The sequence below is a fragment of the Myotis davidii genome, unplaced genomic scaffold (assembly GCF_000327345.1).
Source record: "Myotis davidii unplaced genomic scaffold, ASM32734v1 scaffold370, whole genome shotgun sequence".
Lineage (NCBI taxonomy): Eukaryota > Metazoa > Chordata > Mammalia > Chiroptera > Vespertilionidae > Myotis > Myotis davidii.
In genome coordinates, this window is record NW_006288615.1 from 10,028,462 (window position 1) to 10,052,963 (window position 24,502).

Consider the following 24,502-nt stretch of genomic DNA (forward strand, 5'->3'; position numbering starts at 1 on the left):
GGAAACTCTTTTAATAAATAAAAATACTCCAGTCTGAGAATATCGTTGAGCCTGCTTAAGGGCTAAGGAAGCTGAGCAAGGTCTCTTATTTCTGGGGCTGTTTCAGCCCTGTTGTCATTTCTGCATTGGTTTCTATTGATTATTTTTTCTCCTATCATGTGTCATATTTTTCTGTTTATTTACAGTCATAGTAATTTTTGATTGACAGGGAGATATTATGAATTTTACCATGTGGACTTACTGATTATTTTGGTATTCCTAAAAAATATTCTTGAGGTTTGCCTTAGAATATAGTTAAGTTACTTGGAAACAGTTCTTCCTTTTGAGACCTGCTTTTCAGATTTGTTGGGTGGAATGAATGCAGGCATTAGTCAGCTCGCTGATGAGACAGAACTCTTGGAAGTGCTCTCCCTAATGTCCGCGAATTTCAGTATTTCTTCACCGGTGGGATCTCTGAGCATTGTTCCCTTTAATCCTTCGGGCAGCCCTTCCCCTGGCCTCACACATATGCTGATCCACGCTCAGCTGAAGATTCAAGGGGCACCTCTGCAGATCCACAGAGCTCTCTCTCTGTGCAGCCCGCTCCTCTCCAGTAATGTGCCCAGTGAACTGTGGTCGTCTTGGCTTTCCTAGACTCCGAACTTCTCAGCCCAGGAGAGATTCAACAAGCTCTCCCATGGGTGCCCTCCCGTGGCCTAGAAACCTCGCAAGGAGGCAGCTGGGGCAATCATACGGCTCCTTTGCTGCCCTTTTCTCAGCAATCCCTGTCCTGCGCCACCTCTCGTGTGGCATCTGAAAACGGAAGCTTCAGCTATCTTGTATGTTTTTTAAGTTGTTTCAGACGGAAGGTAAAATCAGTGTCTGCAATTCCATGCTGGCCAGAGTAGAAGTTTTAGAAGTACTTTTGCAGAAGTAAAAGGATACTCCTACTTTGAGAGTCACGGGTCCTTTACTACAATAATTATTTTCTGATCTGTGGTTAAACAATAAAATTTGGAGCCTCTATAAAATGCAGCCTGATTGGGGTGACGTTCCAGTGGGACCTTCTTTCTAGATCAGCAGGGATTCGTACTTTCTAATCACGACAAGCTTTCTCTGCCTTCTTTTGTACATGTGTTACTTTACCTAGAATGCACATTTTCTTTCCTTTAAATGTGGCCTTCGGCAACCTGTCATAAACCCAGTCCTGTTAGTGCAGTCTGTTCTTTCCACTATTTTACTCTGCCCATAGTAGCAGCTCAGAGCCTCCTGTGGAAAACTCATTTTTATTGTCGAAATGCTGCTTTATGTCCTTATCCTCAGGTTTTGAATGTTCTAGGCCTTGAGTGGCAGAGACTGTCTTCAATTTTTCTGTTTTTCATTCTTGGGAAAACAGACCCAATTTTTCTTGTCTTTCCTCCCCGTCTTATATGCAGATTGACATAAAGGACAATCAGAAAGATTACTAATGAGCAAGACTTTCTGGGTTTGATTTGTACATGGGAGATATGGACACAGTGGTTTTGATTGGAAAACTTAATTTCTTTTCAGGTGATTCCAAGTATGACTTGCTATGTAAAGAAGAACTTATTGAACTCAAGGACATATTCTCTGTCAAACTGAAACGGCGTTGTTTTGCTAGTGGACATGGCACTTTATTGGGTATCACACTCTTCATCTGTTTGAAAAAGGAACAAAATAAATTAAAGGATTCTACACTCGATCTCATTAATTTAAGTGAAGACCACTGCAACATATGGTTTCGACAGTTGAAGAAAATTTTGGCAGGTCAGTACTCCTTATGGGAATTTTTAATGAGTCTAGTTTCCTTGATGTGAGTTATTAATCTAAACATGGTATTGTATTTATGAGCACAGAAACTCTTATGTTGATATAGTTTCCTTCTAATCCTAATTTGTTGAGTGTTTTATGCATGAAAGGGCATTAAATTTTGTCACATGCTTTTTCTATATAGATTGAGATCATATGATTTTTTCTTTCATTGTGTTAATGTGGTGAGTTACATTTTCATATGTTGAACCATCCTTCCAATACAGGAATAAATCCCACTTGGTCATGGTGTATTCTCTTAATATGTTATTGAATTTTCTTTGCTGGTATTTTGTTGAGGATTTTACATCATTATCCATAAGAGATATTGGTCTGTAATGGGTTTTTCTTTTTCCCCCTTGTAGTATCTTTGGCTTTGGTATCAGGATAATGCTGGCCTCATAGAATGAGTTAGGAAGTAACTCTTTTTTTAAAAAAATATTTTTATTGATTTTATAGAGAGGAAGGGAGAGGTATAGAGAGTTAGAAACATCCATGAGAGAGAAACATTCATCAGGTGCCTCCTGCATGCTCCCTACTGGGGAACTGAGCCAGCAACCAAGGTACATGCCCTTGACAGGAATCGAACCTGGGACCCTTTAGTTCACAGGTTGATGCTCTATCCACTGAGCCAAACTGGTTAGGGCAGGAAGTAACTCTTGAATGACCATTTCTATGTAGAAGCTTCGATAATCTGAAATAACAGTTCTTAAATAATTCAGTTCAGTTGAGAGTTGTTTTTGTAAGCATATTTATTTTTCTATTAATGTCTCGAGTTTATATTAGAATTTATTTTCCTTATACCTATACAATGATGGCAAGTGCATATATGTACTGTGTGACTTGAGAATAACAGCTTTTTTACAGATAATATTTAAATTGTTTATTTCAGGATAGATTTTTCTAAAGTTAAATAACCAGAGAAAATAGAACATATTTACTAGATATTAACTCCTAATGAAGTCAATGTATCTGAAAATATGTTACTTGTATTTTATGTCCTAAATAAAATGCATGAATTCAAACACAGTGCAACTTGGATTTTTAGAATGTATCTTGTTAAATAACCAAACTGAGTTTTGGGATTTTGTTCCCCTCATAGATTTGTAAGCCTTGCTTTCTTTTTAGCTCATTTCTTTCTGTTTGCCAGATTGATCAGGGTAGAGGCAGCTGGTGTGGTTGGTGGTGCAGTTTGGAGGAAGATGACACAGGACAGAGATGGGTGCCAGACAAAAGCAGGCACATGGTGATGTTAGACCGTTTCAGGCCAGGCATCATTAATTAAGACTGGGTGTGGTGCCAGGTGCGTACTAGACTTATTGGGAGGATCACTTCACAAATTATAAAAATGTCTAACCTCTATGCTATACACCTGAAACTAATATAAAATAATTTTCAATGTCAAATGTAATTGGAAAAAAAAAAAGAGTGAGGACCTAAGTTGGTCAAGGGCAGCCAACTGATAGGTTACACCTATAAAAGATAAGCTGATGTGACATAGTAAAACTAGGCGATCCTGTTACTAAGGCCCCTGTGCTTCCTTCTTAGCCCCTTTGGAACCTTCTAGGAAACCTGATCCTTTTAAGAAGATAGAAAACCACAGAAGCCTTGGTTTCATCTCCCTGAAAATAGAGAAAGAATACACACACACACACACAAACACACACACACACACACACATACACATACACACACACACATGTGGGGCAAAAGTAGGCTTACCAGTACATTTGTGACTACACAAAACACAGAGTTTATTCTTGCATTATTATTTACAATTATATTATTTTCCATTTGAACAACTGTAAATCTACGTTTGCCCCACCCTGTATCTTTAACTTAAAGCATTCCACTGTAACAGTGGTCTTTCATGGTGTTATTTTAAATTCATGTCAGAAGAGATTTTTAAAATCTAAAATAAAAATGAAACATTAATAAGATCAATTTAATAAAATTTTCTAGCATTGGCAGGTACTCACGAAACTTGCCTGGTCTATAAAATAAGAATGTGTCATTCTAGGAGAGGCACAGCTCTTGCACTGAAGGCCTGCGGATATCTTTTCTCATGGCGCTTATGAAGGGCTTAGCTGAGTGAGGTGTGAGAGGCAGCGTCCTCAATATATGTCGCCCATAAAATCAATAGCGAGTAAGCATAGGACATCACAACAAAGTTTAATTTAGTAAGAGCAATTTTATAGGAATAGAGGAGTCTGTTAAAAAAATTCAAAACAGTGTTCAATTTTTTATTTCATCTTAATGAATGATGTTTTGGCTTGGTCTAGGGCAGTGATGGCGAACCTTTTGAGCTCGGCGTGTCAGCATTTTGAAAAACCCTAACTTAACTCTGGTGCCGTGTCACATATAGAAATTTTTTGATATTTGCAACCATAGTAAAACAAAGACTTATATTTTTGATATTTATTTTATATATTTAAATGCCATTTAACAAAGAAAAATCAACCAAAAAAATGAGTTCGTGTGTCACCTCTGACACACATGTCATAGGTTCACCATCACTGGTCTAGGGTTAAAATCTAGGTGAATTACATATATTTTAGGCTCTCATCTTTTGGGAATGTTGCTTTTTGTACCTTTGATTTTGATAAGAGTTAAAGGTACTATAATATATGGGGTCATATTCTCTGGCATGGTTCTGGAGTACAGAGTGAGTTATTGATTAAAATAAAATAGATTGATCCACTTGTCTATTGATGGGCACTTGAGTTGTTTCCATATCTTGGCTATTGTAAATAATGCTGCAGTCAACATAGGGGTGCATATATTATTTTGAATTAATGTTTTGGGCTTCTTCAGCTATATTCCCAGAAGTGGAATTGCTTGGTTATAAGGCAATTCCATTTCTAATTTTTTGAGGACACTCCATACTGTTTTCTATAATGGTTGAACCAATCTTCATTCCCATTAACAGTGCACTAGAGTTCCCTTTTCTCCACATCCTCACCAGCACTTGTTGGTTGATTTATTGATGATAGCCATTATGACAGGTGTGAGGTGATATCTCATTGTGGTTTTAATTAGCATTTCTCTGATGAGTAGTGCTGTTGAACATCTTTTCATATATCTATTGGCTATGTGTATATCTTCTTTGGAGAAGTGTCTATTCAAATCCTTTGCCCAGTTTTTAATTGGATTGTTTGTTTTGGTGTTGAGTTGTAAAAGTTCTTTATAAACTTTAGATACTAACCCCTTATCAGATAGATGTATTATTGGAGAATATGTTCTCCCATTCAGTGGGGTGCCTTTTTCATTTTATTGATGCTTTCCTTCACCGTGCAAAACTTTTTAGTTTGATATAATCCCATTTATTTATTTTTCCTTTTGTTTCCCTTGCCCGAGGAGCTATATCAGAAAAAATATTGCTATGAGAATTGTCCGAGATTTTACTGCCTATATTTTCTTCTAGTATTTTTATGGTTTTGAGTCTTACTATGAAGTCTTTAATCCATGTTGAGTTTATTCTTGTGTATAATGTAAAATAGTGGCCTAGTTTCATTGTACGCATGTATCGGTCCAGTTTTCCCAACACCATTTATTGAAGAGACTGTCTTTCCCTTTTTCTTGATGTTTCTTTCACTTCCATGTAATAATCTAGGTGTTCATTCAAGTGCCTGTCATCTGAGAGATAAATAATTGGCTCAATCCACATGCCATACATGTCTTCCTCTCTGGTTCTGATTTCCATGGGGTTTGGTCTATTTGTGGATGACCTTCCTGACTCACATCCATGTCCCTGCTTTGTACCACATGCATCAAGTCTGACAGATGGTGATTGTTCCTTGGTTTCCAATTTTATATTTTTAAAGTCCTCACCCAAGGAATTTGTGTTTGAAGTGGACTTGACTTAAGTTTGAGGCCAGGGGCGGGGGTGTGGGCTATAAAAATGATGTACAATTGAATATTAGACATCACTATTTAAAATCCAAGACCTTGCTTTTAACCGGTGCTGTGGCAAGACCAGCAGATTAAAAAAACAACAACACTTTTTTGCATTTGTTTATTTGAATGTTGTCTTTAATCAGCAAATTGAATTTGTTTCCTGCCAGCCTTTTACATCTTTTCCCACTTTCCCCCTCTATTAAGAAAAACATGAAAACCTCAACTTCATCTTTTAGTTTAATTAGCCTAACAATTATAATTTTAGTATATTTGGGTATTGAGTTACTTTCAAGTATGTGCATTTATATATTGAACTGGAGCAATGAATAAGATGTGATGAATTTTTGAGGAAAGAACAAATTGGCAATACTAGAAGGGGAGAAGGGAGACAACTTTCCAATACTTTAAGTTTCAAGGCTAACTGACAAAGACTGACCAGAAGAAAGTGGGTTTATAAATATAAAAAAAAAAGGAGTTTCAGCATGGTTTCTGTTTTTCTTGGAAAATATGTTGTCCTTTTACACAGTTAAGCATAGCGTTTTTAAAAAATTCTTAGTAATAGAAAGTTACCATAACTTTATTCACTAAGAGGCAATATAGGTTAATTTATCCAACACAGGTTTTGTAGAAGGCACTGTGTTAAGTGTTGGGAGTACAGAAATGAATGAGGTATAATCCTGTATAAAACTCTTTTGTCCTTGGGGACAAATAAAGAAACTTGTTTATAAATGTAATAAAGACCACAATGAAAATATGAACAAACTTGTAAGGTTCATAAACATTGATCGTTGATTCAGAAATTCAGATCTTTAAAAAATATGATTGAGCCCAGCTGGCATGGTTCAGTGGTTGAGTATTGACCTATGAACCATGAGGTCACAGTTTGATTCTCCATCAGGGCACATGCCCCGGTTGTGGGCTCAATCCCAAGTGTGGAGTGTGCAGGAGGCAGCCGATCAATGATTCTCTTTCATCATTGATATTTCTATCTCTCTCTCCCTCTCCCTTCCTCTCTGAAATTAATAAAAAGATATATTTTTTAAAAATGTGATTGATTAAGGCTGATATGTAGTGAGTGATAAGCCTAACACATAGTCATTGTGGTGAAACTCATTTAAGTCTTTTCTGCTTTTTTTTTTTTTACATCTGTGAAAAGATAAACATGCACAACCTTTAAATATAGCATTTGTGTACACTAGATATGTTAATTTTTATTCAATTAGGGTGTGATCAGTCTCTGCATATTTGGGTTTCCTAGAAATGGTGAGTTGCAAGTTCTTCTGGATCCTGAACCAACCAACCTTCTAGACTCTGAAATCTATATTTTAAAGCATATTTATATTTGAGAATACATGAAGAGGTGAAGAAGAAGAGCTAATGTGATGGGAATAGATGAAATTTTGCAAGGAAAGTAGTGCAGAGTTTACAAAAAGCAGAGGACTTGGGAATACTCATATATTAAAATAGGCAGAGAAGATAACTGGAACTAAAAAATATAAATAATCAAGGAAACAGAAGAACCCTTATAGCACAGGACACTGAATTTTGCTGGTATATGTAGGTTTTGAAAATTATTTATAATACTTAATGGTTACCCAGAGAGAATTAACAAGGGTATTTTTAGCACTCACTTGATTGAGTTATTTCTGATAATTTTGTTTCATTTCCATCTCGTAATTTTATAAATAGGCAAATATAAATGAGCCATATTTATTTAATAAATTTTGTCCTTGTAATGAAGCCTGCTCTTATCTTCTCACTCAACAGCCTCACTCAGTTTTCAGCTATGAAAAATAAGGAAAATGGAAAAATTATTTACATATGAGTAATTTTTTTCTAGTTTCCCACTAGATGTCAAATCTATTTTCCATGTAATAATAATTTGGTCTTAATTGGATGCGTTCCTTGATAGCCAAAACTCAGACTTTGTAAAAACATTGATTTTTGCTTAATACTTGTGTTGTCTTATATAAGAAAATCATGGTGCAATATATTTTGGGTTCTTTAAAGAAATCCAAGCCATGTCATCAGTCATATTTTTGTGAATCAGGAAGATTTTTTCTTAGCAGAAGAACAGAATGATGTGAAGTTTTCCTTGGATGTGCTGCCAAATGATGTACTTATAAGCAAAAATAAACCGGAAATCAACATTATAATGATTATTTAAAACGAGCAGTTGTTACATGTCGAAAGTATGATAGCCTCAGACATTCGGTTGTGCACTCTTTGAATTGGCAACACTTGTCTCCCTAGGGACAAGTTATTTACTGCAAGAGCATTATTTCTGAAATACGGGTAGTTTCTCTCTTGAAGCACTGAAAAAGTGATTCGAGACTTTGTTTTATGACCAGTTGAGTTTGACATTAAAATCACGCATGCCACTTCTGAATATGTTTTTACTAGCAATATATATTATAGTAATGTGGAAACTGATTAAATATGCATTACCTCATTTACATGTAAATACTGAAGTCCAATCCCATTTGAAGTACTCTGTCCAACAGAGATCACGTGACGTCTGCCTCCTGTAGTGGTTTCAAACTGCGCTCTGTGGAGTGTCACCACCCTCCCCCAGGACATGCCTCACTGGGTAGGAGCCACACCTGCCACTCACTCCTGAGCCAGTGTCCCTCCTCATTGATCTGTTTTATATTGAGTAGTTCTGAGTAAGGCGTGGTTTAAACCTTTTAAAACAAAAACATTTGAAAATCTCTGCTTTAGTCATCCCTAGGATGATAGCCCCTCAGTATATTGTCACCTTGTCATGCCCGTTTTTGTTCACCTCCAGGCATACTGAGACTCATGATTTTGTTAGGTGCTCAGATATACACTCACTGTGGCAATCACAGGGTTTGTGCTACCAGAGATTGTCCATGTAATTTTATTCTTTTCAATAGATGTTACTTGTTAAACATACAGGGTGTCCTCCCCAAAATGTATACACACTGTAACAGCTGATAGCTCAATTTTGAAAATGAAATGTCTTTTAATAAACACTGACTTTATAATTATTCAAAGTGTGTTATACATATTTGAAAGCTTATATATTTAAGTATTTTCCTTAGTATAACTTTATGAGATACTGCTTTTCAATCAGTTTGCAAATAAGAAAAATATATTTTATCAAAATGAAAGATTGAAATCGAGTTGAAGAAAGTTTCCTTTGAAGTTTGTTTTTTTTTCCTCTGCCTTGAACTTTCTAAGCTGGACATTCAGAAGAAAACAGTGAAATTAAACTAATTCTATTAAATTCACAATCACTAATAACACTGTTTAACTCTTGCAAGGACAATAACATTAAAAAGAAAACCTTTTAAAAACCAAATCTCCAATTTTATCAAATTTGCAACTGAAAATATATCCTTATCATGAAAAATTTGCTTAATAAAGGATAGAAAAAATTATTTCTTGAACCTAGTGTTTTACATTTTGAGCCATTTCCATTCTAGCAATTAGCAGTATGAAAAATCACCCGGCGTAAGAGTCTGCAGACATGATAAACTATACATTCCTAAGGACTGGCCATCATAGAAAAAGCAGAGAATATGAAATAAATACATTTCAAATGACCAAACAAAGAAATTAAAACCATGAAAGAGTAGGGTGCAATAAAAAAGGATCGCATTCTTGCTATGATGTACGTATGTGTGAATTTCACCTAAAAAATTCATCCTTCTAAGGACTTAACTGTTCCCAAGTCTGAAAATTCTGGAGCTTTGATTAAATACGTCTGGATGGACAGAGGCCTGAGCTGCCTTGAGAAGTCCCTTCTGTGGTTCTGAAGTGTTGCCAGGGCCAAGAACCACAGATGTCAAAAATTTGAACAACACAAGTTTGATTTAATGAACATATATAAAACTCTGCACTCCACGCTTACCAAAGCTGCCTTTGTGAGGATTAATTATAGGTGGCAGGACCCTATATATTCTTATTATATTAAGTAGTCTTAAAGGTTAGCCAACACCCACTCCTGGTCTCGTGCTATCACACTTACTCCTTGGGACTGCTGCGGAAACGCCTGTTAAAGACCGACAGAGGCATGCCTAGGGTTTCTCTTGTCACTTGAAGTGTCTTTTCTTAATAACATCAGCTCTAACTCACAGCCATTGCTCTTTCAGCTGAAGGCAAACTACAATCTTCCCTTACAAACTATTAATGCTGTGTAAACTTGGATGAGTAACACAAACCATCTTCCAAAATGTTTCTCTTTGGCCTCTATAGCATCATCCTAATGAAGGAATCCATTTTTATACGTAATTCATTATATTTAACAGCAAGTAATTGGTGTCTGATAGAAGACAGTTGTATTCCTGCTTTAGTCATTGAGTATCTTGAGAATAAGAGTTGAGGTGGATTCATTCTCAAGTTATTTCTGGTATATTTCAAAATCTTTTTGCTAGATAAAAGTCCTTTGTGTGTTTTGTGTAACAAAGTTTTTCTCTGGAGAAAAAAAAATTAGCTCTGCTTTGCCATATCTTAAGTGATTATATTCAAAAGGCTAAATAAGGAATTCTCTAAATGTAGCCAGTAAAATGTTGAATTGTTTTTATGCTGTTAAATAAAGTAGTTAACTTTTTTTCCCTTTGCTGAATTACAGAGAAGTCCTTATTTTAAAAATTGAAATCTTAATAATAACTGACATTTATTAATCATCTACTATGTGCCACTATTATACACAATTTTTATAAATTAGCTCATTAAATCTTACAATACTAGCATCAAGAACTACAAATATCCTATATAATAAAAGGGTAATATGCAAATTGACCCAAACAGCACAGCAACTGGGAATTACTGGTCACTATGACACACACTGACCGCCAGGGGGCAGACGCTCAATGCAGGAGCTGCCCCCTGGTGGTCAGTGTGCTCCCACAGGGGGAGCTCTGCTCAGCCGCAAGCCAGGCTGATGGCTGCCAGTAGAGCGGTGGTGGTGGGAGCCTCTCCTGCCTCCTCAGCAGCGCTAAGGATGTCCGACTGAAGCTAGGTCTGCTCCCCGCTGGCAAGTGGACATCCCCCGAGGGCTCTTGGACTGCCAGCTTAGGCCCTATCCCCCTGGGGAGCGGGCCTAAGCCAGCAGGTGGTCATTCCCCGAGGGGTCCTAGACTGCGAGAGGGCACAGGCCGGCTGAGGGACCCTTCCGAGTGCACACATTTTTGTGCACCGGGCCTCTATTGTTCTCATAAAAAAGAAATAATACTTGTGTGTTTTGTTAAGTTTGAAGAATTAAAATACCATATGACTTAGCAAATAGTAGAATTAAGTAAATTATTATTCTCATTATCATCTCTTAGGTTGTACATGAGAAAACTAAGGCTTAATATAGTTTAAAAATGGGCTAATCTGAGGTTAAACAGCTCGTATCTGGTAGAGGAACTGGGGACAAATCTGTGTGTCTGAGTCTGGAGCATGAGTTCTTAACCCCTGTTCATTCTCTTATCTACACCAGGTCAGTGGTATATTCTACCATCTTAAGTGTATTATATATACTGCATGGTTTAGACTTTATCCTGGAAAAAAAAAGAATTTCAAACACTTTTCTTGTTAGAAAAGAGCTACATCATCTTATCTGAAGATTATTCTTCTCTTGTGTTCTTTTTCCAACATTATGATTCAGAACTCTATAGTCTTTGAATTCTAAAGCTCACCCTCAATATTTAGGGTGAGCCTTGGCCAGTGTGTCTCAGTTGGTTGAGCGTTGTTTCATGCACCAAAAGGTTGCTGGTTCCATTCCCTGTCAGAGCATGTGCCCGGGTTATGACTCGATACCCCTATGTGGCGTGCAGGAGGCAGCTGATCCATGTTTCTCTCTCACATCAATGTTGTTTTTTCTATCTCTCTCCCTTTTCCTTTCTCTCTCTAAAATTATTAAAAACATATTTTAAAAATATTTAGGGTGAGCAGTAATAGTAAAATGCATTTCTCAATCCTTTAAAAATTTCTCATCATGACTGTTACCATTATTAATTAAGGTTTCTCAAATGCCTTAGAATGAACTGAGCATGCACTATGAAAAGTTTGCAGATATTTTCTTTCTAGCTTAAAGGAATTTAAAAACACATATTAATTTGTGACTGATTTCCAGGCTTTATCTTTACAAGAGTTTTGCAAAACACAAATGCTTACAGCATACAAGAAAGATAGAAATCGGATCAACTCTAGGATGCAAGTAAAATGGATTATCATTTAACAACTTTTTCATTGGAAAGAAATGAAGTTAAAAGTAATAAAGCATCATTCTTACAGTTTGCATAAGTAGGAAATACATATTTCACATTAAGTGACAAATTATTATTAAGCCCCGTGGCATTCATTACACTACCATTAATGGTAATAAAATTGTGTCATGTTTAGATACTATTTGCTTGAAGAATTTTTAAAAAAGTATATTTTATTGATTTTAGAGAGGAAGGGAGAGAGAGAGATAGAAACATCAATGATGAGAGAGAATCATTGATTGGCTGCCTCCTACATGCCCCCTACTGGGGATTGAGCCCACAACCCAGGCATGTGCCCTGACTGGGAATCTAACTGTGACCTCCTGGTTCATAGGTTGATGCTCAACCACTGAGCCATACCGGCTGGGTTGAGCTATATTTCTTTTTGCAAAATTACCAGGTATGTGCATTTTTAAAATTTCCTTTGTTATATAAAAAGTTACCATATAAACTCTTCTGCGCTTTGCTTTTTTCACCTAACTACATATACTGAAAATCATTCCATAGTACTTCATAGAGTGCTTCATTATTATTTTTTTTACAGCTGTATAAGATTCCATTTTGTGGTCTGTTCCATACTTTATTCAATACATCGCAATGTCTGGACATTTTGATTATTTCTCATATCTTCAATCACAAATAATGCCGCAATAAATAAATTTGTACATATTGTAGCTTGGGGGTAACTTGTAGAAGTAGACTTCTGGATTAAAGTGTAAGTGCATGTGTAGTTTAGTTAGGTATTGAATAAGTTCCCTTCTAGAGGATTTGGACCCTTTTTTATTCATGTTCACCAGCCATGTATGGAAATGTCTTCCAAAATAAATTAAAATTCACTTTATCATAAGATTATAAAAATCTGGTAAAAATAAATGGATATATTTGGTTAGATTTTTGTTTTCTTTTTCTCTCTTTGATCTCCTTCCTGCTTGTGTACTCCTGCTCAATCTACATAGTCTTGACCCCTTTATTGATTAATCCTGAAGTATTGAGGTACTACCAGCAGCAGGTGATTTTTTTCTATGAACTGCTATTCAGTCTTGCAGCTGTTAGAAAGATATGTCACATTGGGGGGCTGCGTGTGAAGTCAGTGGGCTTGTTTGTTACTTTACGTAAACCATAGAGCACTGAGTCATTTTCATCTGTATGTGTAAAGATGCGCATCAATAAGCTTTTGCTGATAGGAAAGTGAAATCGGTGCATTTCATATAAATCGCCGAATATGAAACATCTCCAGCGCTGAGCTGTGCCGGGAAGCTGTCAGACCTTCCGTGTGAAGGCGAGGCTTTTACCGTCACTGTTACACATTAACTGAGGACAGTTTAACATTAATAGCTCCTGAGATTTGTGGCCAAGGGAAGCCTTTATTTCCTGTGGTTGGCTTTGTTCTTTGCAACAACTTGCTTGCTTTTCTGTGTAAAATGGCTGCGAGTATACACAGGACTATGACAAGGTCCCGGGCTCTTAATTTGGATGAACACCGTGCCATTTCCACCGCGCTGCACTCAAAACAGCACAGATGTGAGCCTGGGAGTGGCATCCCCGCAGCTCTCAGGAGCCTTTGTTTGGAGAACACCCTGATTAACCCCCACCCTTCATGGTTCATTGGCTCACTGATAGATCAAGTTTAAACTAGTACATATTAGCACATTTGTTACTAACGGAGGAACAGTTGGCCATTCTGTTTTACATCGCTGGTTCACTGCAAACTGGCGTGCTAAAAGATCTGGACTCTAGAGTATGAATTGAGAGGTTACCAAAGGACTGAGGACCAAGTCAGTGGCATATTCATGTTGAATCATACCTACATTTTAATATTTGATGATCTATTTTAGGGATGTTTATACTATTGTAAAAATTATGAGTAACAGATAATTATCACTCTGGGATTTATTTTTTCAAGGAGTTCAGGGAATTGGTGTCTCCATACAGCTTTCGTATTGAACAGCTTGTCATTGTATATGAGAAGAGCAAGGTTGTCATATTTTAAAAATATTTTCATAGGGTTCTTGTAGCTAGTGATTTTACCTAAATCTTTACAGTGTACTATATTTCTCTATTACGTGGAAATAGTTATTGTTTGGGCAAGAGGTCTAGGATAGGATACACATATCTATTTCCTCATGTACAAAATTAAACTTTTTATTAATGAATTAATTACATTTAGTAAAACTCAAAGAACTTTCTCCTCTTTGTTACCTCCCTAACCTAGTTTCCAACGTCTCTGAAAGCTTTTCTATTGTTACAGTTCTTTTCATGGATGATAGGTTTACCTATTCATTTGACAGCCTCAGCTGCTGAATTTTATCTCGACATCATCTTTGCTCACCTGTGCCACCCTCTTGGCTACCTGCTTCTCTTTGAATTTTCCTTTCTCTTGTGAGATGATGAAGCTCCAAGTGCGCTGATGGGGCTGAGGGACAGCACTGAGTCCAAGCCTAGGATATGACTATTGAGTTTGCTTTTCAAAACCGATCAGTGCCATGTAGACTAAAGTCAGTTTCTTCTAGGGACACTTTCTGATTTTTATTATAACGTTATTTGTTTCTGGAAGGCCAACTGATTTATTTTAGATTCTGAGCAAAAAGGCCAGTATGTATGTATGTGTGTGTGTGTACATACATATATACACATACTAATACACACACACACACACACACACACACAGTAGCTATTGTGTGCCAGATACTATTCTAGGAACCAGTAAGATAGCAGAGAGCAGAACCGTAAAGTCTTTGACCTCAAGTAGTTAAATTCCAGTGGTAGTGGGGTGTCCTAGGCTGTTTGAGCTGCTATAACAAAGTACCATAGACTGGTTGGCTTATAAATAACAGAAATTTATTTCTTATAGTCCTGGGGGCTGGACGTCTGAGCGCAGGGTGTCAGCATGGTCAGGTTTTGGGGAGAGGCCTCTTTTTGTGTCTTCTAATGGCAAAAAGAGAGGTAGAGCGCTCTCTGGGGTCTCTTTTGTAAGAGTACTAATCCCATTCACAGCAGCTCTACCCTCATCATTTAATCACCTCCCAAAGCCCCCACCTCCTAGTACCTCACGTTGGGGATTAGGATGTCAACATATACATTTTGAGGGGACACAAACATGTAGGCTATAAGAAAAATATCAAACATATTTTCCGTGATGTGAAATGATAGGTGCCACCAGGCAACGGGATGGCAGTATTTGCTGTTACACAGAGCTGACTGTAGAAGGCCTCGTTGGCTGTGATGTTTTAGAAGAGAACTGAAAGCAGTGGGGAGAGGGAGCCATACAAATATCTAAGGAAATGGATTCCAGCAGAGGGAACAGTAAGTGCTGAAGCTTGAGCAAGAAAGTCCTGCACAGAGTCAAGTCAGCAGGGAGTCAAGTAATGGGAAGTGAAGTCACGGAGGTGGCTGGGCAGAGAACATGAAGGGTCTTGCAAGCTTTGTATCATTTTTAACTTTGATTTTTGGGGAAATGGGGGGGGGCATTTGGACATTTTAAGCAAAGGAGCAACATGATATAACTCACTTTTAAAATAGATATTCTGGCTGTCAAGTGGAGAATAGACTCTATGAGTGGGAGAGAAGGTTGAAGTAGGAGACCAGTTAAGTGGAAATTGTATAATCCAGGTGAGACGTGGTGACTAAAATCAGGATAGGAGCAGGAGAGGTGGTGTGAAGAGATCAGACTTTGGGCTTGTTTTGAAGATAGAACTGGCTGGGTTTATTGGCTTAGTGGATATGGGCCATATTTAGAGAAAAAGTCAAGGATGGTACCAATATATATTTTAGTATATTATTAAAAAATGTCAGACATAGAAAATATAAAAACAACATTACAATTGGCACCTATATTCCTACCACCTAGATTCTACAGTTCTTAGCATTTTCCCATATTTGCTTTAAACATTTTATTCTGTCAACGTGTTTTAAAATAAATCGTAGACATCATGACATTTCTGCCAGAAATAGTTCAGTATGCATCTTTAAAAATAGTCATTTCACAAATAACCAAATATCATTATAAACAAGCTGTTTGGTCCCTATTGAAATTTTCCTCATGTTTCCCAAAATGTCTTTTATAGCTGATTTGTACCAGTTAAGTGTCCAACCAGGGCTCATTCATTGAATGTATTTAAACTAAACATTTCCTTCTGCATCGTCTTTTTCATTTTGACATTGACTTAGGAAAGAGATTGGATTACTTGTCAAGTAGACAGTCCTCTCAAGTGGTGGCTATTTTCTTTGCCATGGGTTTCATTCAACTGGTCCTAGTGTTATATGTTTGTCGGTGTTTTCGTGTCGTCCTTGCATCTCACTGCTATTTTGGGACCATTTTCTCAGTGTATTCTTTTTAATATCCTCATCGTTAAAGCTCCATCCATCAGCCACCGCCAGCTCCTCTACTTGTAGTCTTGTGCAAACTACTGTGTCCTTCTCCCAGTTCTGAAGATTTAGTTCCCACCTCACCTCGCTCCTTCTAACAGTCCTGCTGTCATAATTCTGTGTGTTTTATAGAAGTTCTCCCAGTTTTTGGCCTCTTCTTCAAAGATCTTGACCTGCACTTGCTTCACTTTACCCACTTCCTCCCATAATCATATTTCTCCATCAGTGGTTCTCAGAGTGTGGTACCCAGACCAACATCAACAGCATCATCTGGGAACTTGTTATAAAGGTGACCTCTCAGACCCCACCCCAGATAACTGAGTCCAAAACTCTGGGGTTGGGACCCAGAAATATGTATTTAAGAAGCCCTTCAGGTAATTCTGATGAATATGGAAGCTCATCAAATCTTACTATTGGCTATAACTCTCTGTCTTAATTTCAAGCATCCTATCTTCTACGTGGCTACTGCCGTCTGTCTTCCTAGCTCACCTGTTCTACTCTCCCAACTCCCAATATCCTTCAGTTTCACTAAGACCACAAATTATTGACTCTACAAGTTGTTCACTAGTCCTTACCCTTCTTACGTCCTCACTTTCCTTTTATCCAGCCACACATTTGACTGCGCTTTGACTGTTCTCTTACACATACCATACCCAAAAAGCACACAAGTCCTGTCCTCTCCCTCCAAAATATATCTGAAATCTAACTTTTTTTTTTTTAGTTTCCACTTCACTCTAGTCCAAGCACAATCATTTCCCACCTGGAATATTTCAACTGTTCTTACTTTGTCAGTATTTTCCCTCACTGTGTCTACTTCGCACACAGCAGCTAGAGTGATCCTTCTAACACCCCAGGGTATGTTGCTGCACTGCTCAGAGTTCTCCATGCTTCTCTCACTCAGAACATGAGCTACAGTCACAACACCCACAAGGTTCTGGGTGATCTGATTGTCCTGGCCAGCAAGTCACTTCTCCTGCCTTTGCCTTCACTCTGTCCCATTAGAGAGCTTCATTTTTTTTTCTGTATATATTTTATTGATTTTTTACAGAGAGGAAGGGAGAGGGACAGAGAGCCAGAAACATCAATGGGAGAGAAACATCGATCAGCTGCCTCCTGCACACTCCCCACTGGGGATGTGCCCGCAACCAAGACACATGCCCCTGACCGGAACCGAACCTGGGACCCTTCAGTCCGCAGGCCGACGCTCCATCCACTGAGCCAAACCAGCCAGGGCTTCATTTTTATCCTTAGGACTTATTACCACTTGACACACTCTGAGTTCTCTTGTTCGTTTCTGTGTCCCCTCATTGGCATGAAAGCTTCGTGAGGGCAGAGGTTTACTTCATTCACCGATAGGGCCTCAGCTTCTAGTACCCTGCCTGGCAAATGACAGGCATGCAGATTTGTGTGAATAATGAATGGATATTATTGTGCTCTATATGGCCTGAGGATAACATTACCCTTTTATTCAGTCATCAAATATTTGGCCATCTACTGTATACCCTTCACTAAGGGGATAGAATATGGAGAAAAACCCCAGAGGGTTTCCAGTCCAGTATGGGAGAACAACTAATAAATAGATATAAAATTACAACATTGTCGGTATCAAGATTGGGGTGTGTACAAACCTGTAAGAACAAGTGGGGGAAAATAACCCAGCCAAAGTCGCATAGCCAAGGAGGCCATGTGGGATTTCCCAAGGAAGTGACTAAGGTGAGTCAAAACAAAGAGTAGAGGTTAATAGGACAAAGTGGCTTTGGTGGCAGAAAGTGTAGGTGGGCAGAGAAAGGGGAGGGCAGGTGCAAAGCCACTGTGGTAGAGGGAACATAGTGAGTTCCAGGACCCAAACAGAATAGAAGGGGAGGCATGGGAGGACAGAACGTTGTAGACTTTTAAATGATATCTCTTTATTTCATCTAATTAAGAACATGTTTCAAAATTCTGCTTTATTCATAGAAATCCCTGGCTGATCTCTAAATTGGTATCAAATTTCTACCTGATTTATATACACTTAGACTGCAGCTTCCTAATCATTTTAAGTATACCCAAAAGGAAGAGAAATGAGAAAATGAATTCAGTCTCTGGTGAAAAATGAGCTTTGTTGATTTGTGTTTAAAGCCTGATCTCTAAATTGGTATCAAATTTCCACCTGATTTATGTACACTTAGACTTTAGCTTCCTAATCATCATATTAAGTGTACCCAAAAGGAAGAGAAATGAGAAAATGAATTCAGTCTCTGGTGAAAAATGAGCTTTGTTGATTTGTGTTTAAAAGACCTCAATTTACCAGAATACCTGAAGAATGGAATATTCGTATGAATGTATTTAGTTTTTATTGCTATTGTTAGCGGAGGCTTATTGCCAACTGAGGCTTAAGAATTAAATTATTTTGTTTAAATCTTTTTGGAAAATCTTGAAACAATAATTTTATCCTCTTTCCTGCCTTCTTTAGGGGGTTATTTCACAAGGGTTGGATGGGACATTTTTTGTGCACTTTTATACATATATGTTCAAAGGCTTAGGGCATTTTTTTTTTCTTTTTATACCTGATTTGGAATCACTTGTCATCCGAATGATTTATATTTACTTATCTCTCTAACCTCCTTCATGGGAATAGGTCCCCTGCCTTTCTTTGCCTTGGCATTTAAAAAAAACATGTCTTTATGGATTTTAGAGAGAGAGGAAGGGAGAGGGAGAGATAGAAGCATGGATGAGAGAGAAACGTTGATTGGCTGCTTCCTGTGTGTCCCCTACTGGGGATTGAGCAGGAATCCGGTGACCTCTTGTTGCATAGGAGGATGCTCAATCCACTGACCTACACCAGCCGGGCAACATTTTTTTAAAGAGTTTAAGGCAGTTATTTTAAGAATGCTCCTCGGTTTGTGTTGTCTGAATGTTCCATCGTGTTCGACCCACATTATGCACTTTGGGAAGAAGTACCACAGAAGTGGTTGTGTGTCCTTCTCCGTGCTCTGTGCATGTCGTGAGGCATATGTGTCGTTTGTACCATAAAGGATGTTGTTAACTCTAAATGGAGACATTTTACTCTTGGTAACGAGAATAATGAGGGACAGAGTTTAAGAATAAGTAAATGTTTTATTTCCCCAACTGACTGTCTCTGATGGTTTTAACTTCCAGTGCTAATTCTCGCCTGAATCCATTGTTACGATGGTTGAACACAGAGATTTTTTCTAACTCTCTAAGTTCTCCCATATTTATTAGTTGTCATTCTACTATAAGACAGTTTCCTTTCTCCCCTTTAGGATGATATATTACTGTCTTTATTCCATTTTGTATTTGGCTAATGAGAATCCTGAGATGAGATAGTGGGTATTTCATCAGAGTTTTCTGTATTAAGCGAGAAGCCAGATAGGTGAATTCTGTTGGTGAATGGGAAAGGCGAGAAAGTGGTATTTGAAGTGAGCTTTGGAAAAGCGGTAGAATTTTGAGAGAAAGGGTGATACGGTGGAGTGGAAAGGAAAAACCGTCTGAATAAGGGAGGCCTGGAATACCTGCTATTTGACAAGCGCGTGGGTCCAGGGCATGATGGGGAAGCTGAAACGGAACAAAAAAACTCCTGCAGGTACCTTAGCATTGTGCATTGGCCAGGCTGGTTGCACTGCTCAGATTTCCCTCCATCCCCCCACCCCTGCTTTTTGCTAAGGGAGAGGGTGAGGTGTTAGGAAGGAGGGAATTTTAAGTAGTGAAAACAGCATGAGCCCCAAACCACACTTGAATACTCCTTCTCCAGGGAGCCTTTTCCAGGTCCCTACTAGGAATTAACCACCCTCCTCTCAGACGCTCCCGTGGCACCTTGCAACTCTGCTAACAAGTCCATTCTGTCTTGCCCTACTTCTATTGGTGGGCACATCTTCCTTTAAAGCATGAACCATATCTTAATTGCTCTGCCTTCTACCCAGCACTCAGCACAAATGCTCAATAAATGTGTCTCAGTATGTGTGAGAGAATAAGGGCAGACACGGGGTAGGAGTTTGTTGTGGGGGGGTGGGGTGGGCGGGGGGGAGGCTCTGAATGTCATGTTAAGGGCTTTGGGCTCGCTCCGCCTACAGCCCTGAGCCATGGCAGCTTTTGAAAATTGCAGGGCTGGTCCAGCTGGGATGGAAGGAGAACATTAAAGTGCCCCCGTGTGGCCTGGAGAGCACTGAGCCAGAGGCAACAGCCAGGAGGGGAGAAGGAACTGGAGGATGTAGTTACCGCCTCCTGAACCTGGGTACCCACTTGAATGGAGGGATTGACAGAGAAGGAAGGAATGGCACATGGCTTTGAGGTTTCAGGACCGGGGAGCTAGGAGACAGACAGGGGCCTCTTACTGAAAGAGGGGCCCAGGGGCCATTAAGAGCACATAAGGGGTTCAGCATGGTCCTAGCACTTCCTCATCCCAAACTCAGGGTCCCTGAGTTCAAAACGGTATGTGCTGTTGAAAGGTTCAGTTGTATCAGATATGATGGGAAACGGCATACTGTCTCTAAATGAGGCACAAAGCCTGACCTTGGTGTAGTGAACATTTTTCATTTGGCTTTCGTAATGGTTTTATTAAAAACGGATGTTAGTAGCGGCTTTTTTAACTGTGACCTGGGGCCATGTGAGAGCAGCTTACCATGAGCCGGTCAGCAGCTTTCCTTCGGCTCCTGTGTCCCTCCTGCCCCCTTCCTAACAACAGAAAATTTGCTTTGCACCTGCTCCAACTGGGTCCTAAGTGATAAACATCTTGCAAGCCCAGAAAATTGTAGTATCAAATCTCAGCCCCAACTGTGAGGCAGCACTATCATCGGATCCCGCCGAGAGGGGCTGCTTTCCCAGTTCCCCCGGGGAGAGTCCTTTCTCCCCGACCCCTTCTCAGGCTTGAACTAGGACCCAAACCCAGATTTTAGCTCCCAGCATGCATTGCTCTGGCTGCAGGCCCTCACCCCGCAGGTCAGGCCTGGGTAGCCCCGAGGTCCCCAGAATGCCCCGTTCCAATGATGAGCATATTTACCCAAGGAGAGGAAATAGGGTTCTCTGTTTGTACAGTCCATCGCTTTTCTTCCCAGAAACACATGCTAAAGGAACATTGGATGTATCATTTGTGATTTGGTAAATATATAAAAACCTTGCCTAATAATCACAATGTTTCTTTTATTTATTATTTATTTACTTACTTATTTATTTATTTATTTAAATATATTTTATTGAGTTTTTACAGAGAGGACAGGAGAGAGATAGAGAGTCAGAAACATCGATGAGAGAGAAACATCGACCAGCTGCCTCCTGCACACTCCCCACTGGGGATGTGCCCGCAACCCAGGTACATGCCCTTGACCGGAATCGAACCTGGGACCTCTCAGTCCGCAGGCCGACGCTCTATCCACTGAGCCAAACCGGTTTCGGCCACAATGTTTCTTTTATTCACATATTCCTTCCTACATGAAATGCTTTGTTATAACTCATGATTTATTTTTTAAGAGGGATAGTCCCATTTTCACTGCTAAGAAATGTAAATGTTTTAAGCTAATGCCATATTTAGGAAAACTCTTGTAAGAATTTCAAATAAAATTAGCAAATACTATTCAGATAGGTCTATAACATCCTAATTGGACTTAGTCTATGGTTTTAAAGGGAATAAAAAAATGCTGACAGAGATTGTGTAACATTATCTTTATGCTTGCTTCTTAGGTTTTTCAAACAGACCCAAGTCATTAAAAATATTCCTAAATCCCCAAAGCCACAAAAAAGAAGCTACACAGATATATTCTGAGAAGGTGGAACCGCTGTTGAAGATCGCAGGAATTAAGACTGATGTAACAAGTAAGTCATTTTCAGAATATAATTTTGCCATTAAAAAAAAAAATCACACTTTAAGGAAACGAAATAAACTGAATTTGTTCTTAATCCAAATTTAGGAAGCTACTTGTCATATCTAAAGCTGTTTAAGTGTTTTATAACCTCTGCGGCAGCCAGCTTCAGGATGATAAGTTTAATTATTTTTTCTTTATTGTGATATTTTGTTTCAATATCAGTATTTTCTCTTGAGAGCATTTTCCCAGACTTTAACCATGACTAGGTATTGCTTGCTGATATCTTCGTTGACATGTCTGCTATTTACACATCGTTTCTGCTACTTGGCAGGCGGTGGACTTTCACCGACTTAAGTGTTGGATGTCCTTCTGCGGAAGCCTTCAGTAGGTGGTTTTTGCTCTGACTCTGACCCCTGCTGGTTAGGTCAACACTAAGCACTTCACTGCTGGTTTTAGATGGATTTAAAGAAGCCAGATGCTTAAATCCATTGTCCGAAATAAGAAAGGTGCTGAGGTTTGTGCTCAGGACAATAGAAACGTGCCACTTCTGAAGTGAATGGACAGAAGATTAGTAAAATGTTTTTCAACTTTTTGAATTTGGTAACCAAATTATTTTGAGACAAGATTATTTTTCCCACGGGGAGGTGGGACTGAGAAGGAGGGTTGGTGCTACTATCGATAACATACCCTCGATTTTTCTGGTTTGGCTTCTATGTAGCTTTACTAATACACAGTGTGAATTTATAGCAGATTTTAATTTATGAAGAGTACTGCGTGATAAGTCTGCCCAGGAGTCAAGGCTGGAGTGCCACTGGGGTCACCTCATCCCAGTGATAAATTCCTGGGGATGGGATCCAGAGTGACCCGGCTTTGCGCAGCAATGTTCCTAAGGTTAGTGAAGCCCACACCTCATGACTGATGAATTGGGGTAGAAGGAAGTTTCCAAAAATAAAATGAAAACAAGAAAGGAAAGACAATCACTGTGGGAAGGTCAGCCACCTGAAAAGGCTACTACAACAAAAGAAGTTCAAGAGAAACGAACATCAAAAACACAAGAGAAATTTCTGAATTAAAATTAAATTGTAGACCAAGAACTATAACCCATAGACACTGACAACAATGTGGTGATGGCCAGAGGGAGGAGGGAGTGGGGGCTGGATGGAGGTGGGCAGAGGGGGTGTGGGATGAGGACACCTGTAATAGTGTCACCAATAGAAATAAAGTTAAAAATTAAAAAAAATGTGCTGGTTGGTAAAGTCTCAAAATAAAATAAGAGTGTAGAAATTACCCTTTCATCATGTGGCTTTTGGCTTACTTAGATGATTACAAGCAAAAGAAACAATACAAAGCTATCATTCTTTCCCACTGAAGATGTTGAAAGATTGGCAGAAGGAAGTTTGAAATTCATATTAGGATGAGTGGAATAAACTTATTGGCAAACTCATTAAAATTATTTTGTTTCATATTATTTTGATTTAATATCCAGAACAGTTTTATGTGGATATTACTATATATCATTCAGTTCAAGAAGCTTTTGTTGAATGATTTGTGTTAAACACTATGCAGAATGGGAGATGAATAAGATATACAGCTTGTTCCTGAGTGACCTCTATAGGTCATTAGGGATGCAAATAGGTATTTAAAATAAATGTCATTGGAATAACATAAAAGAACTATGGTGTCTCAAAGGGTGATATTAATTTTGACCACAAGACTCAAAGTATTTGAATTGGGCAGTTTGGGAGTGTCGGAAAAGGCAAAGAATCGTTTTCCGTGCATACGTAGCAGAAGAAAAGTGAGGGAAGACAGGCCAGCTAGCAGGCACATACAGGTGGTGTGTGTGTGTGTGTGTGTGTGTGTGTGTGTGTGTGTGTGTGTGTGTTATCCATAATATCCAGGGAGTAGTTGTGCTCTGCCTTTTAGTTTTGACTTCATCTTAAATCTGGTAGTTTCTGTCATCATAAAATGGTTGCCAGTGGATTGGATTTTTCATTATTCAAATCTAGTGGGGTGGGAAGAGGTATGTGTATGTGAGAGATCCAATTCTTTACTTCTGAAAAAGGATTCAAATTTCTCCCTTTTAGATTGACTGTCCCAGTGTGGTATGTATGCCCAACCTGGAGCAATCGATCTCTTAACTCTCTGTAACCTTCCCTTGGGCTGAAGGTGGGACCCCATTTTCCTGAAGGCTGAGGATACCTGAACTGATCCTGGGTTCTGTTAGGGAGATAAAAAGGTGAATGGGCTTCTGTGAAGGCAATGTACACGAGGAAGTTTGAGTCCGGATTATGGATGGATCTTAATGCTACCCTCAGGAGTTTATTCATCAGGCATTGATCTGGAGTGGGTATAAATGTTTTAGAGTTGTAATCTGGTTCAGCAAAAATGATTCTGCCAGCAGAATAGAGAGTAGGAAGA

General features: G+C 38.7%; 1 protein-coding gene across 1 annotated transcript in view; it reads left to right on the forward strand.

Annotated features, from left to right (window-relative positions):
* Positions 1 to 1,487: 1,487 nt before the first annotated feature.
* CERKL (ceramide kinase like) overlaps positions 1,488 to 24,502 on the forward strand; it is a 51,672-nt gene continuing 28,657 nt past the window's right edge. The window contains exons 1-2 of the mRNA XM_015561819.1: positions 1,488 to 1,767; positions 21,963 to 22,094. Coding sequence (XP_015417305.1) covers positions 1,488 to 1,767; positions 21,963 to 22,094 — 412 coding nt within the window. The remainder of the gene's footprint in view (positions 1,768 to 21,962; positions 22,095 to 24,502) is intronic.